This window comes from Muntiacus reevesi, chromosome 1 (assembly GCF_963930625.1).
Source record: "Muntiacus reevesi chromosome 1, mMunRee1.1, whole genome shotgun sequence".
NCBI lineage: Eukaryota > Metazoa > Chordata > Mammalia > Artiodactyla > Cervidae > Muntiacus > Muntiacus reevesi.
The window spans coordinates 63007759-63022654 of NC_089249.1; the positions used below are offsets into that span (position 1 = coordinate 63007759).

Below are 14896 nucleotides of genomic sequence, written 5' to 3' on the forward strand. Positions count from 1 at the left end.
CTCTGGGTCCTGGTCTCCCTGCTCCAGCTTGCTCGGGGGCGGACACCCCTCTTCTACCGGCTCCTCATCCGGGCCCAGCACCCCTCCCCTCTCCCAGCGAGCTCCCCCTGGAATGAAGGTAGAATCCTCTACATCAGAGAAGCCAGGGCGAACCATGGGAGATATGTGTATTTACATTTATATACCTATTTATCAGAATAGAAAATAGCCCCTGAGAAAAGCTAGGCGTTTGGTCGGGTAAGGTCCCCTCCGTCGTGGGCCGATGGCGGCGCCTTGGACCCTGGGTCGGCCTCACTTCCCTTCCCGTTTGGCCATCCGGCCTTGGCCGTGTGGTTCCCTTCCTGGAAAAGCTTCCCCGGCCTGGTGAGGCCTCCTGCAGCGGCGGCTCCACGGCCGGGCACGGCCGCACTCTGGGGGAAGCGCAACTGCCGGGCCGGGCCCGGAGACCCGCCCTCAGGACCAGGGACAGCGGCGGCACCAGGGGGATTGGAGGGCTGGACTCAGGAAACTCTCCCCACTGGGGCCCTTTGGGGCCTGGTACCCGTCCTCCTTCTGAAGTAGCCCCCGCAGCTGTGACCTCTTCCAGGAAGCCCACTCTGACTTTCCCAGGTACTGCGGCGTCTGGAACTGCGACCTCCACCCCGCACGGGGCATTTCCTCTGTGCCCTTGGAAGGTGCAGTTTGCACCGGCTGCTGTCACCGAAGGGGCTGGGCCTGTTTTAGCCTCTGTCTGGAGCTCTGGACGGGAGCGGCTGCTTCTGTTTGACGTGACCAGGGTTCGGATAGAACATCTCTGGGGAGTCAGACCCCTGACCCGCACCCTGGGGAAGCGGGGGGCCTGCGCTCGGCTGCCCCTCCCGAGAGAGTGCGACCTCAGGCTGAGTGCCCAACCTTTCCCTTTTTTGAAACAAAAATCTGAGTTTTTGTGTGAAACCTCCTGATATTCAAATATTGATAACCAAATTAAAACATGTCAACGCAGTCCCAGGCAAACGAACAGTCGTGCCTGGCGAATTCGGGTCCTGCAGGGAGCCCAAAAGTCAGACGGGGTGCCGGGTCCCACTCCCAGCGCGCGGGCCTCAGTTCCCTCCGGGCGCCGGGAGCGCGGGATGCGGCGAAGACGCTGGTGTCCCCACCCCCAGCCCCCGGCCCTACCCCCGCTTCCTCTGGGCCCCGCGACGGGGACACCTTTCCCGGCTGGGCGAAGTGACTGAGGTTTTGTGCGGAGTTAATGGAGCTTCAGCTAAAGCCGGGAGGAAGGGGAGCGGCGGGCCGTGGGAACCGGCCGCGCGCCGCAGGGAGGGGCGGCCTTTGTCTGCGCCGAGGCCGCGTGGGGCGGGCCGCGTTCCCATGGCGACCGGCGGCCCCGGCCGGGCGGGGTGGAGCGGGCGCCGGATCCTCCCTCCTCCAAGGGGGCCAAGAGGTCTGTCAACTAAGGGAGCCCCTCCCCGCCTTCTCCCGTCGCCCTCTTTCCCCCAGAATTCCAGACGCGAGTGGGGATTCTGTCCTCCGACAGGATCCGCACTTTTTTTTTCTCACTGTGCTGTGTTTACAGGGTCGCCCTGGCCGGTCTGGCTGGAAGGTAGAGGACGAGCCTGGAGCAGGGCTGGCATGGATCAAGGGCAGACAGGAGCGGCAGGCGCTGCCGGTGTGAGCAGGGCGCGGTGGGGCTGGCACAGACGCGCCCCCGTGAGCCCTGGCCTCTTTCCACTCCCTACTGTGATTCGAGGGCCCCCCAGATACCAAGATCCCACACGTCCATGTACACTGTCTCTCCACAGCCCCACACTGGTCTTCTGACTGGCTGCACGTCCCCCTGAAGGGAAGAAACCTTTAGGAAGGTCAGACGAACTTCCTAAAATGCTATCTGGCCCTGTCACAGGGGCCTCGTGACTTAGAGGATGTCTCATGCTCTCAACAATCAAGCAGGGTGTGGCCCTGGGCTGGCTGTTTTCTGCAGCTTGGAAGGAAAAGTCTTCGAGGTTGCTGCTCACCCCTCCATCTTCGCCTCTCCCGGCTCCCACTGCGTTGGGAGGAAAACGGGAAGTGGAGAGTGACAGAAGGCTGCATCACCCCTAGGTTTGCCCGTCTCCTGACCCCTCCAGGCTGGCCAGCCCACCCCGGTGCACCCAGCACCCACGCCCAGTTTCCCCACAGGCCCCATGACAGAAGGCTGCATCACCCCTAGGTCTGCCCGTCTCCTGATCCCTCCAGGCTGGCCAGCCCACCCCTGTGCACCCACGCCCTGTTCCCCCACAGGCCCCATGACAGAAGGCTGCATCACCCCTAGGTTTGTCAGTCTCCTGACCCCTCCAGGCTGGCCAGCCCACCCCTGTGCACCCACGCCCATTTTCCCCGCAGGCCCCATGGAAGGACGGCCGCTGGGTCCACTCACATGCCTGTCCTCCACGGAGGAGGGCTTCCCGCCTGCTGGACCTGCAGCAGAAGGCAGTCCCACCCACTCTCCCCCAGTTTCATGCCCAGCTACCAGTGGGGAGGAGGCAGAAGTGTCTGCTGAGGTCCAGTCTAGGAGCCAGGCCTCCAGGTCCCTGCTCCCTCGGGCCTCCCCCACCCTAACCCCCAAACTCTGCCCGCCCCCCCCCCCCCCCCCCCCCCCCCCGTCTCCAGTTTAGCAGTATCTCGTTCCGATTTCCTGACTGGCTGGGTCTCAGCTCCTGACTGTAATACAGTGTCATTTCAGTGGTCCTTGGGGTGGGGGATGCCAATTGTGTGCCTTCCACATGGGAGATACCCACTCTTGTTTCATGTGGCTTGAAATTGGCTGCCTGTCCAGAAATGGCTCATGATCAAAAACCTAACCTGCTGAGACCTCTCAACCACAGTGGTGTACACCAGGTGGAGACACAGGCTGGGGGAGCCTGCCAGTAGCATCCAGATCCTGAGAATAAAACCGCATGTACCGGGAAGCAGGTTAGACAGAACCCAAAGACACATGAGCCTGGATGGAGCCGTATCTGAAGCTGGGCCCTTCACTTGCTTTTATGAAGCCGCTAAATCCCTTTTCTGCTGAGGTTGGTATTCTTGGACCTCACGGGCTCCCTCAGGGAAGGCCCTTTCTGCCCCCCTTTACTGCGGTGTAGCTAGTGCCTGGGACAACGTGCTGAATGAACACATGGGGGCCCCAACTCACTGATGCTGCGTGCTTGTGTGCGTGTGCACGCCCGTGTGCTCACGGCACGTGTGCTTGATGGCCACGGGCTGTGCACCTCCTGGTGTCTGCGCTCTGCTCATGTGATTGGGAGCGAGCCCCTTCCCCCAGGGCGGCCCTGGGGCAGCCCCCCTCCCTGCACTAACCAAGGGGCCTCACGCCTTTGGGTACACAGCCCTTGAGCTATCTGTATGCCCTGAGTCATCCTGGACTGGTCTAGGGGACCCAGGAGGTGCCAACCCTGAAGGGCCCACAGCCTTGAACAGCGGGGACACACAGCCTCTCTTCAGGAACTACCGTGCCCACCCACATGTACGCAGTAGGAGCTGACCAAACGTGTGCTGGTTGGACCACCCTGGGGCACCCCACCTCGGCAAGGAAGAAACAGCTCCCCAGCGCTCATGCCATGCCCGCTCCTACCACCAGACGGGGCCCGAGCCAGCCCCACCCCTACTGGGCGGGGACGTCTCCTTGCTTCTCAGGGTCTCTGGGACCAGCTCCTCTCCACAGCCTAGAACTCACGACCCGGGTCTGACCATCATCCTATCCCGCTGGGGCCGCAGGGAAGACAGGGACCGAGGCTCCACAGGCACAGCAGGAGGCGGGCTTCTGGGGCCACAGAGAGAGTGCACGGAAGTGAGGCCACAGGCAGCTGTGCCGGGACAGCAGGCCGGAAGAACCCAGCCAACCAGCAGAATGAAAAAGACAACTGTATTTGATTTACAATTCACAAGATTTACAAAAAGGGTTGGGGTGGTCCTGGCAGACCCGCTCCTGGCCCCCCAGACCTGGGCAGGGCCTCCAGGTCGGCCTGTCTGACAGGCCGAGACCAGGACCACCCGTCTGCTGGGTCCCTTCTGGCCGCCTGGGCCTCGACGTCTGACGTCCAGCTTGACCTTTGAGGTGGGGCCTGCAGCACGGAGTCCCCGGAGTGCCGGCACCCCACAGGGCAGGCCCGCGAGGCCAGCGAGGCATCGTACCGCTTCTCTGCCTCCATCCGGGCGGGGCGGACGCACACGGTCTGGGTGCTGGGTCCCGGGGGCCGCAGGCACTCAGGCCCCGCCACTGGAGGCCGAACCCAGGTGTCTGAGGCGGCTGCTGGTGCTCGGGGAGGGGGCCGAGGCCTGACTGCCCCCAGTGGCCCAGCGTGGCACCGGGGCGTAAGGCACGTTTTTCGAATCACTCAGGAGACACACCGGATGCTGGTTCTTCGGGAGGGGGCTGGTGTTGGCGGCCCCCGGCTCTATTGCTCAGGGAAAGATGCTAACGTGGCTACAGACTTTGAGGGGGGATCCCCCACCACACACACTCAGAAGCCCGGGGCTCCTCCTCTGCGGGAAAGAGAAGGGGTGAGTTCTGCCCGCCCAGCCCTGCCCCGCAGGGCTGCCCAGCACCTGGCCCTGTGCATCACACACCTGTGTCCCAGACCGTGATGCTGGAGGTTGGAGGTCAGAGGTCCGTGACTTTGTTCTCAAGCGCAGCCGCGATCTGCTGGAGCCGAAAGGCCAGCTGCATCTTCTGTGCGGCGGGGTCCTCCTCCAGGGCGTTGATGATCTTGGTTGGGGGGGGGCGGGTGACGTCAGACCACAGGCCAGGGGAGGGGGCGCCCGATGAGCGCTGCCGTCCCCAGGGAGGCCCGGCCCCCTACCTCGTCGTAGTACTTCTGCGTGTACTGGTAGAGCTGGTGCAAGGCCACGAGGGTGTTCAGGGAGTCTGTGTGCGCCTGAAGGGCCGGGGCAGGGGCTGCATGACCCATGGGGGCCGGAGGCCATGCCCCAGGGGGTGGGCAGATACGAAGGGCCCCCCTCCAACCCCGTCACAACGCTTAGACACACAGCGTGCCAGGCACAGACAACTTCCCATCCATGCGGGCCCCAGGCAGGTGGGGCTGGCTCAGAGCTGCCCCCAGCTCCCCATGAGCCCCGGGGCCCCTCGCTGGTGCCTCTCCAGGTCCTGTGAGCACGTCACCTGACCCCCCAAGTGGGGCCTTCAGGCGAGGTAGGAGGCTAACCCTGGGGGGTGGGGCTCTCAGCCTGCGCCCCCCGTGCCCCCCTTACCCGGGAAATCTCTGCCAGGTGTGTGTTCATGTCCTGGTCGCTGACCTGCACCATCTGTCTGATCCCCTTGTAGTAGCTGCGGGGGAGAGAGAGTTACACAGGGCGGGGGGGTGCTGGAAGCGGGGGGCAGTGGTTCCCAGAGGTGGGCCCTCCTGATCACCCGCACCACCCAGGGGCCCTAGCTGGGCGCTGAGGGTGGGCAGGCGGGGCCTCGCCTGGCGGGCGGGTGTGCGGGACTTACTCCTCCACCATCTTCTTGTAGGTGGAGATCTCCTTGGCGTAGAGGAGCTTGTTGCTGGGAGAGTCCTGTGGGGATTGGAGCCAATTGACACCCAGGCCAAGATGCCCAGAGAAAGAAGGGTGTGCGGAGGAAGGGGTCCCACAAGATAGCTGCCCTGCCCAGCCACAGATCCGACGGTGCTTTCGTCATTTTGTAATTTACAATAAAACTCACTCTTTCTCTTGGAAGGGGAAGGATGACAGGGTCCCTAACTGCCAGAGGGCCACTCCCCACGGGGCCTCCCATCACACCAGGGACCGGCACCTGTTTTCCTCCTGACCTCCTGCCCCCACGTGCAAACCCACACCCGAACTGACCCTCTCACCCCACCGCAGCCCGCTTCCCTGATGCCCCCTGGTCCAGGCCCCACCCTGCCGCAGCCGCTTCCCTGATGCCCGCAGTCCAGGCCCCACCCCGCCGCAGCCTGCTTCCCTGATGCCCCCAGTCCAGGCCCCCACCCCGCCAGGCTGCCCGCAGCTGCACGCACGCGGCTCAGCTTGTGCTCTGTGCGTGTGCAGGCGTCCATGAAGGTCTGTGCGATGACCGACAGGGAGGCGTCCACCACCTCGTGGACGTGCACGTCGAAGATGAAATGGGGGTTCTTGAGGATGTTTACCCAGAAGCGGAGCGGTAAACTGAGGCAGAACAACAGGGTGTGAGGGGGAGCCTCCGGGAGCAGGGCGGGCGGGGTGGGTGGGGCCGACTCCCCACCTGTTGGTCTTCCAGATGTGGATGGTGTCCTCATCCTTAATGTCATGCTTTTCTGCCTGCTCGTCCAGGAAGTCGAAGAAGTACTTGACCGCCGGGGGCACCGCACTCCCGGGTGCCAGCACGCTCTGGAAGAAGTTGTCCACGAACTGCTGCAGCGTACCCTGCGGGGCGGGGCGGGTTCAGCACCGCGGCTTGGTGCGGGGCAGGAGGGCCGGGCCTGCCGCCCATGGCCCCCGAGGCCCACCTTGACGGACAGCAGGCGGGTCAGGTAGATCTCGGTGATGGCCTTGGTGCGCTCCTTCTCCTTCACGCTGCCGCGCTTGCACTTGCCCTCGTCCACCTCGTCCGTGGGCCTCACCAGGTGCCACACGCGATTCTCCTCCTCCAGGAGGGCGTGGCCTGTGGGGGGTGGGTGCTGAAGGACGAGCAGAGCCCAGGGCTGGGGTCCCAGCACCAGGTGGACCCTGGTTCAGGACCTCCAGGGGCCAGAAGGGGCCAGACAAGGGGGAAGGGACTCACGCTCCCCAGGCAGGTCCTGCTGGCTGTCCTCAGGCTGCTGGGAGACTCCCACCTTGGACAGGATGAGAGTGGCTCCGTCCCGGACCTGGGGAACAGGGACATGAGGGCCGGCCCCGCACCCCGCCCTCCGCGGGCTCTGCCTGCTGCCACACTCACGTTGTAGTGCATCAGTGTGTTGACACGCCTCCACCGGCCCTCCCGCTGAGAGGTCAGGTCCAGGTCTGACAGGATCTGGGCTGTAGATCCGGGACGCCACTCTGTGGGATGACACAGCCTAGTTCCAGGGACCCATCCCAGCCCCCGCCCCCACCTCCCAGCCCGCCTCCCTCTCGTCACCTGCCCACCCCCCACCCCGGCTGACCGGGAGCACACAGCCCAGCTCCAGGGACCCCAGCCCAGCCCACCCGGCCCAGCCTCCCTCTCGCCACCCGCCCGCCCCCCACCCCGGCCGACCAGGCTTCTCCGGGCACAGAGCCAAGCCTCCAGGGGCGGGGCTCACCAAGGACCACGCTGTCAGCCTTGGGCCAGCGGGAGCAAGGCTGCGTGCGGTACACCTGGTCGATGATCTTCTCCTTGACCTGGGAGATGGTGTCACAGTTGAGGACCTTGACCGGCACCGCATCGACCCCTTCATCCTGGACGATCACGCTCACCGTCTGCCGGGGGCAGAGAACAGAGGACCAGCTGGGGAGGGGCCCTCGCCCTTGCTCGCCCCAAACTGGAAGCAGGCTTGAGCCTCCTGCTGATGGCAACGTCTCTGGTGGAGGAGAAGGGGCGGAGCGTCCTGAGCCCCGACAGTACCCGGGCCTCACCTTTACCTGCACTGTGGCTCAGCAGGACAGACAGCAGGGGCCTGAGGCTGCTCACACACAGCTATGACGCCACACACAGGTAATCAAAGGAGCACACGTCACGCACCGCCTCCCCATACACACATTTACCACCACACACCTGGTGCGCCGGGCCCCACACATGCCTGCAGCAGCCTGGGAACCCACGAGGCAGCCGGCCTGGGGTTGTGGCCCTTAGAGCCCCTCTCTAGGGATCCAGGACCCAAGCCCCTCCCTGGGCAGGGGTGGGCCCAGCACAGGGGATGGGTGCTAATATAAGTCTGTGAAGAAAGCAAGTGGCATCCAGTTTCTGGTTCTGAGGCTGGCCCGGAACCTGGCCCCGGGGGCTCACCAGGGGTGTGTACTCCACGTCATCCCCCAGCAGCCCCGTGTCGTTGAGGGTGTACTTGGCCTTCTTCTGCACGGCGTCCACCGGCCCCTTCTCCACCTGATGCTTGATGGCCTTGAAGAGCTTGTACAGTGGCTCCCCTGCACTGTCCTGGAGCAAAGCAGGGCGGCTGAGCGAGGGGTGGGACTGACCGAGCCAGGGTGGGAAGCAGAGCCAGCCAGATGGAGCTGGGCCCCAGGGAGGTGGGCACTGGAGGGTTCCAGCACCACCTCGCCCCTCCCCCACCCCCTGGCAGAGCCAGGTGGGACCCACCTTGAGATACTGGTACAGGCAGATAGACATCCAATTAGACAGCATTCTCTCCACCACTGTCTCAGACCTGGAGGTGCAGAAAAGCTTTGTACAAGGGACCCGCTAGGGCCCTGAGGATCAGCTGGCTTTTCCAGGTACCCAGGCCAGGTACGGCAGCCCAGACTCCATCCACGTCCCGGGTCTCCATCTCCTGCAGTGACGAATCTCCCAGGTCCCTCAGGGAGGGCACTTCATCACCCATCCCACGCGACAGTGCTGACCACATGGAGGAGCAGAGACCACCTGCTAGCAACAACGCCTCCCTCTGCCCTCCTCACTAGCCCTGGCTACACCTGCTGGCCAACCAGGTGCCTGGACGAGCCTGTGCGCCCCGCTGCACCCCCACGCCAGGCGGGCACCCGCCCTGCCCCACACACCTGCGCAGCATCAGCTTGGGGTTCTTGGCCACCACGTACTGCTCCATGAGCTCCAGGAAGAGTGTCCGCATGATGTCCGTGTAGTACTCCAGCTTCCCGTGCAGCGCCACGGTCAGCAGCGACGCAAAGTAGACCTTGGCGCGGGCCGAGAACTCCCGCTGGTTCTCCAAGGTGTGGATGAACTAAAGGGCAGGTCGGTCAGAGCCCCGCCCCCAGAGGCCCCGCCCACACCAAGGCCCCCCCCCCCCCCCCACACACACCGCGGCCCCGCCCCCGCACACAGGGACTGCCTCCTCCCTGCCCACACACAAAGGCCCCGCCCCTCACACAGGGACCGCCTCCTCCCCGCCCACGCTCAAAGGCCCCGCCCCCTCACACAGGGACGGCCTCCTCCCCGCCCACACTCAAAGGCCCCGCCCCCTCGCACAGGGACGGCCTCCTCCCCGCCCACAAAGGCCCCGCCCCTCAGAGACCGCCTCCTCCCCGCCCACACTCAAAGGCCCCGCCCTCGGCCCCCGGCTCACATTGATGAGGAAGCACTTGCTGTTGAGCAGGTTGGAGAACTGGTAGAGCGCCTGCTCTACCACCGGCCGCCGAGACTCGGGGATGTCTAGCTTGCCCGTGATCATCACGTCCTTGTCGCCGTCCTTGGAGGGCAGGAAGAAGACGCGGTCGGTGTAGGTCTTATAGTCCAACACGGGGATGCCTGCCTCGTGCACGTCGTTGGTCTGGTCTTCCATCTCAATCATCAGATCTGCAAGGGGGTACGGGTAAGGCACGCGTGGTCGTAGCTGGCCACCCGCCCCCCGAGACCCCCTCTCCCAGGACCCGCCCAGAGCCCTACCCGTGAACTCTTTTTTGCAGCGGTCCCGCACACTCTCCTCCAGGCCCTCCAGCTGGGACTTGATCTTCTCGTACTCGCGCTCCGCCTGCTGGCTCTTCCTCCTGGGGGCACAGGGAAGCTCCTGGGACCCGGCCTAGGTGGTGCCGGCTGGTGGGTGTGGCCGAGGGGCGGAGGCCAGCTCACCAGTAGCAGTAGACAGACACCGCGATGACAGCCACCATGGGCCCGATGACCAGCGGCAGGATGAGGCTGAGAGGCACGTCGCTCGCACGCGTGTCATACTCCACTCGGCCCAGCACCCACTCCCGCGAGCCGAACTTCACCTGCGTGGGGACGGACTCAGCAAGGACCAGGGGGGCCGCAAAGACACCCCTGAGTGCCCTTCAGCCGCGCCGCCCACATGCACGATCCCGCGCCCCCCTGCCGCGCTGCCCCACACGCACGACCCTGCGCGCCCCCTGGCCGAGCCGCCCCACACGCACGATGAACTCTGGCAGGTTGTGGGCCGTGTCTCGCTTCTGCCTCCGCTTGGGAGGTGGCTGCACCTCTGGGGGCTCGCAGTACAGATCCGTCTCCGTCAGCGTCTTCATGATGCAGCGCTCAGCACCCACGAAGGCTTCGGCCTCGTGAATGGTCATGGCCTTGTTCAGATTGGTGCCCTGAGGTGGGCGGCGGCATCACAGTGACCATCAGGGCATCAGGGAGGCCCTGACCAGCCCAGGCCTTGGGCTGCTCCCTGCCCGCACCGCTCAGAACCTGCCCACAGAGGCTGCGCTGGTCCTCACCCGCGCGTGAATGAGCTTGTTGACCTGCTTCTTGACACCCCCGGTGAAGTTCTCGAAGGTGGGGTCGGCAACGTACTCAAAGGCACCAGCCTCCGTCCTGAGCAGGGCTTGGTGTCCGTCCATCCGGATGAGTGCGGTGAGGTTGTAGGCCTCGGGCTCGTCGGGGACAGCCGGGGACAGGAACACGACCTTGGAGTCATTGTAGAACACGTACTCTGTGCCCACGACCTGAGGGCCAAGGCAGGACCTTCAGGCCACCTGGCACAGGTGGCATCCGGCCCTGGCTTGTACCAGCAGTGGGCAGCAGGACTGACCGTCAGGGGCTGCAGCGGTCCGGTCTCCCGCCGCTGTCTCCAGGACTGCAGGGGCTCGGCTATGACCACCATGGCGAACCTCTGGATCATGCTGAAGCCCTGTCCTGTGACGTTGATGCTCCGGCCACCACTGGAGGACGGGGAGGAGACAGTGCCAGAGTGGGCACAGCGGGCAAGGCAAGTGCCCTGCAAGGCCATGTCCCTGACCCCACCCACCGCGACCTGGGATGTACTTCTGCAAGGCAGCAGGTGTGCCCAGAGCACATGGCTGCGCACTGCCACCCTGCACTGCGGGAGGGCAGGGAGGCTGTCCACAGGGTGTCTGGGGGAGGGACCTGGGGGGACACGGTAGCTCTGGGAGCCTCCTCCTGTCACCCCGACCTGCATCTGCCAATCCTCACGAGGCTGGTGGGAACAGAGCGCTGGGAAACAGCTGGACGGGGTGGGTGTGGGGGCACCTGCCTCCGAGGGCCCCCTCTCACACCTGACAAAGCTCCGCAGTGGCTCGAAGGCCCGCAGTACTGGGTTCTCACGGTAGGTGAAGGTGATGCCAGGGCTGGGCACTTCGGCGCCCCCGTAGTAAATCTTCAGGGCCAGCTCTCCCGGAACCGACTGGGGGCCAGTGACACATTGAAGCTGTGCCCCAAACTGTGTTCTGGAGGTGTGAGAGCTGGTCAGCATCAGCCCTGCCCGGGGACCACCCCAGGCCCAGGCCAGTGGGTCCACTGCCCCCTCCAGGACGGACACAGGGTCATGGCCAGAGGGCCCTCACCCTGTCCCCAGGACCAGGGGAGACCAGTATTTGGCGACCTGTGGGTGACACCCACACGTTACAAGGGACGTCATTGAGGGTCACCCTCACGTCTTCCTCAGAGCCCGTGTCCAGGTGGGTGCCGTTGATGGTCAGCGTGGTGCCGCCCGCCTGCGGCCCCTGTTTGGGCTCCACACTGCGGGGCTGGGGCTGCTGGAAGAGAGGCAGGGCATCCGACTCAGGGCTGGGCGGGGACGCAGCCCCTCCGCCCAATTCTGGCCTCCCCTGGGCCACAATGTCAGGAGGCCCCCAGACCTCACCCACATCTGTGCTGACCTGCCAGGTGCTTACCTGGTAGGTGAAGAGGACGTCAGGAGGCGAATGGCCGAGCTTCCCATTGACGTCCACCTCCACGCCGCCCGTGAAGGGCGCCTCTGCAGCCTCGATGGTGCACACAATCCTGCGTGGGTGGCAGGCAGGTGGGCACACGCTGTGGGTGTGCGAGGCCTGGGCACCCACGCACACCTGGACCGTGTCTTCCCTCTCCACGTCCCCCAGTCCCCAGGCCCCCCAGGACAGGGCTGAGTCCAGCCATGGGAGTCCAGGTCATGGGCTGCCCACTCACCGGGTGGACACAGAGTACCGTTCTGGCTCAAAGGCACAGTTCTGGCCAGCCACGGTGACCCTCTTCACATCGTCCGCTCTGACCCCCAGGTTTGACCCAAGGATGGTGACGCGGATGCCTCCGCCCAATGGGCCGGTCTCAGGCTGGATCTGAAATTGGCAGAGCCAGGCTGACCTGGGGGTCCCGGGCCGGCGGGACCGGAGCTCTCCTGCAGGTAAGAGGGCAGGGGGCTCACCCTGGTGACGACGGGCGGCGGACACTCGGAGGTGGCATTGCTGCACAGGGCCTCGTACACACAGCGGCTCTGCCCGCTACACCACACGCAGCGGTAGGCGGGGTCAGCGGCCAGGCACAGGCTGCAGTCGCTGCGGCCGAAGGAGCAGTTGTAGAGGGTCACTGCAGAGGGAGAAGCCGGCTGTCGGCAGGGCCGTCCTGCTTCCCGTGCCCGCCCGCCTGCCTGCCCGCCTACCTTGGAGCCGGCTGTCAACATTCTTGCCGGAGGATTTGACGTACAGGTGCAGGGGCAGCGTCTCGTTGGCGTCGTGCATCAGCTAGGGGCACACGGGGACACACTGCACCCCCTGCTCCCACGAGGTCCCCGACGGCCATGACCACGTGTCCCCGCACGGCGGAGGGTGATTCCCATTCCAGGGAGCCGGGGGACACGGGGACGCCCCGAGGCTGCGCCTGCCTGCTGCCTGCTTCCTCAGCAGGGTGGTGTGGTGGGCCTGGACCCCCGAACCCTCAAGGTTGGTGGTGTTCAGTTGCACAGTCGTGTCTGACTCTGTGCGACCCCATGGATTGCAACACGCCAGGCCTCCCTGTCCTTCACCATCTCCCAGAGCCCGCTCAGACCCATGTTTGCTGAGCTGAGCTGCCTCCACGGAGCTGGCCCTCAGGGTCCACCAACCTGGCCCATGCACCCCGGGAGGCGTACCTTTGGGGTCCGAAAAGAGAAGGTTCCTGGCTCCTGGGTGCTGACCGACGCCTCAAACTTGAGGAGGTCACTGCCCACAAGCAGTGGAGAGCCCTGCCAGACAGGCCAGTCAGGACTCCCCAGCCGGGCCACCCCACTCCACCCCGGGCCCCAGAGCCCACCATCCCACACAGCTCCCGGGTCGCCAGGCCGCCCCCGCCCAAGGGACACTAGGTCACACCACGGTCCCCACCTGGGCACACAGCCTGCTCCCTCCTGAGCAGCACTCGCTGCCCGCCTCCTAAACCCTAAACCCGCATAGCCTGTCCAAATGCCCCCCATCCTCCCAGGCCCCTCCCTCACATGCTGGGCCCTGAGCACAGAAGCCCAGGGCTCTGGGGTCTGCAGGGGCGGGCCCAGAGTAAGCCCCGCCCCCAAGCCCTGGCCCGCAGGACCCCCACCTGCACTGTGTCCAGGTTCTTGCCCTGGAAGGTCACGTCCGTCTCGTGGTTCACGGGGATGACCAGCGGGCTGGGGTTCAGGAACTGGGGGCAGTCGTCCTCCTGGGGAGGGAGAGCGGTCAGGGTCTGCCCCGCTGTGGCTGAGCAGCCGGGCCCCCCAACGGCCCCAGGCCCCTCACCATGTGGGCGCTGACGACGCCGTCCTCAGGGCCGGGCGAGGCCTGCTGACACGCGTGCTCGTGCAGTGCCCACTGGCAGGTCCAGCGATTGCTGGCGCAGGAGATGCACCTGGAAGAGGGGGCGGTGAGGGGCGTGGGGGCCGCAGCGGGGGCCGGGGGCAGGCGGGGGAGCCACTCACGGCAGGTTCTCCTGCAGGCTCATGGCCTCCTGGCAGTCATAGAAGGGGTACTGGTGGGAGGTCAGGAAGACGTTGCCGCGTTTGAAGAGGAGCTTGACTGTCACGGCCACGTGATCTGCGGAGGGACAGCGCTGGGTGGGGCTGCAGGCAAAGCTGGCCCGTACGGGACAGGAAGCTGGAACTGGGCCTCCCTCGGCCCCAAGCCCGCCTTGCGCCAGTCTCCCACAGGAGGCCGCATGCAGAGACCCTGACTGGAGCCGGCCCCGAGGGCTCAGTTGGGCCTCTATCAGATCCCGACTCAGGTATCGCTCTGCCCCCCACCGCGCCCTGAACTGCCGGCCGTCTTTCTGTCCCTGGAGGCGTCGAGGGCCGTGGTTCCCTTGTGTCTAGGGCAGAGCACTTGCCAGGTCCCAGCCACGTCACTGCACAGGCCCTGCCTTCACCCACGAGCCGGCTTCCACCGCCCCACGTGCTCACGGGACAGGCTTGGCGCCGGGCCCGGCCTCCAGGGACGGCCTCACAGGTCTAAGCTGGCTGGGGCAGGGAGGGAGGGGCGGGTGTCCAGCACACATTCCCTGCATGCCGCCTGGCCAGGGTGCGGCCCTGGGGTCTCAATGGGCACCCGGGGCCGGTCGGGGGTGGGGAGCCAGGGGTCTCAGTGGGCACCCCGGGGCCGGTCAGGGGTGGGCAGCCAGGGCCAGGCTCACTGGGCAGCCTAGGGTCAGTTGGGGGTGGGCAGCCTGGGGTCTCAGTGGGCACCCCGGGCCTGGGTTTGGCAGGCGGCAGCAGGTGCCTCACCCTGGCCAGGTGGCGTGCGGGGGAGGCTGCTCCTGCTTGGCGAGTTGCAGACCACGGTGCCCTCCTGCAGGCGTGCGGGGTGAGGCGCCGATCCTCCAAAGAGGCACAGCAACGTGTCGTCATCACTCAGGGCCGGAAGGGGGCTGACAGTCAGCTGCACCTGGGAAAGGGCCGCGCCGCTCATGCCAGGACGCTTCCGCCCCGACCTGGCGTGCGGGCCACCTCCCGGCCCAGCCCCACCCGAGGCACCTGTCCCCTGCTTGGCTCTCTGGCCGCCCTCCTGAATGTGGACCCCTACCCCCTGGAAAGCCCTCTAGAACCCAACTCCGTTTCCCCCTGCATGGGACACCCTTGGGTCACTCCTGGGTCTGCCCTGGGTTCTTAGGGGCACCCCAGGTCAC

General features: G+C 65.7%; 1 protein-coding gene across 4 annotated transcripts in view; it reads right to left on the reverse strand.

The window, feature by feature from the left end:
• Positions 1-3866: 3866 nt before the first annotated feature.
• Positions 3867-14896, reverse strand: part of PLXNB2 (plexin B2) — a 28045-nt gene continuing 17015 nt past the window's right edge. For all 4 annotated transcript variants that reach the window (XM_065945777.1, XM_065945783.1, XM_065945794.1 and 1 more), the window contains 31 exons: positions 14496-14655; positions 13698-13812; positions 13519-13627; positions 13340-13441; positions 12900-12992; positions 12432-12513; positions 12198-12358; positions 11963-12111; positions 11689-11797; positions 11414-11550; positions 11071-11241; positions 10587-10716; positions 10273-10500; positions 9970-10146; positions 9671-9810; positions 9488-9588; positions 9168-9397; positions 8644-8825; positions 8228-8294; positions 7919-8065; positions 7236-7392; positions 6893-6993; positions 6737-6821; positions 6462-6616; positions 6218-6378; positions 5994-6141; positions 5468-5532; positions 5227-5302; positions 4818-4892; positions 4585-4723; positions 3867-4500 (listed from right to left, as the gene is read on the reverse strand). In XM_065945777.1, the coding sequence (XP_065801849.1) occupies positions 4619-4723; positions 4818-4892; positions 5227-5302; positions 5468-5532; positions 5994-6141; positions 6218-6378; positions 6462-6616; positions 6737-6821; positions 6893-6993; positions 7236-7392; positions 7919-8065; positions 8228-8294; positions 8644-8825; positions 9168-9397; positions 9488-9588; positions 9671-9810; positions 9970-10146; positions 10273-10500; positions 10587-10716; positions 11071-11241; positions 11414-11550; positions 11689-11797; positions 11963-12111; positions 12198-12358; positions 12432-12513; positions 12900-12992; positions 13340-13441; positions 13519-13627; positions 13698-13812; positions 14496-14655 (3918 nt within the window). In that variant the 3' untranslated portion in view covers positions 3867-4500; positions 4585-4618. The remainder of the gene's footprint in view (positions 4501-4584; positions 4724-4817; positions 4893-5226; positions 5303-5467; positions 5533-5993; positions 6142-6217; positions 6379-6461; positions 6617-6736; positions 6822-6892; positions 6994-7235; positions 7393-7918; positions 8066-8227; positions 8295-8643; positions 8826-9167; positions 9398-9487; positions 9589-9670; positions 9811-9969; positions 10147-10272; positions 10501-10586; positions 10717-11070; positions 11242-11413; positions 11551-11688; positions 11798-11962; positions 12112-12197; positions 12359-12431; positions 12514-12899; positions 12993-13339; positions 13442-13518; positions 13628-13697; positions 13813-14495; positions 14656-14896) is intronic.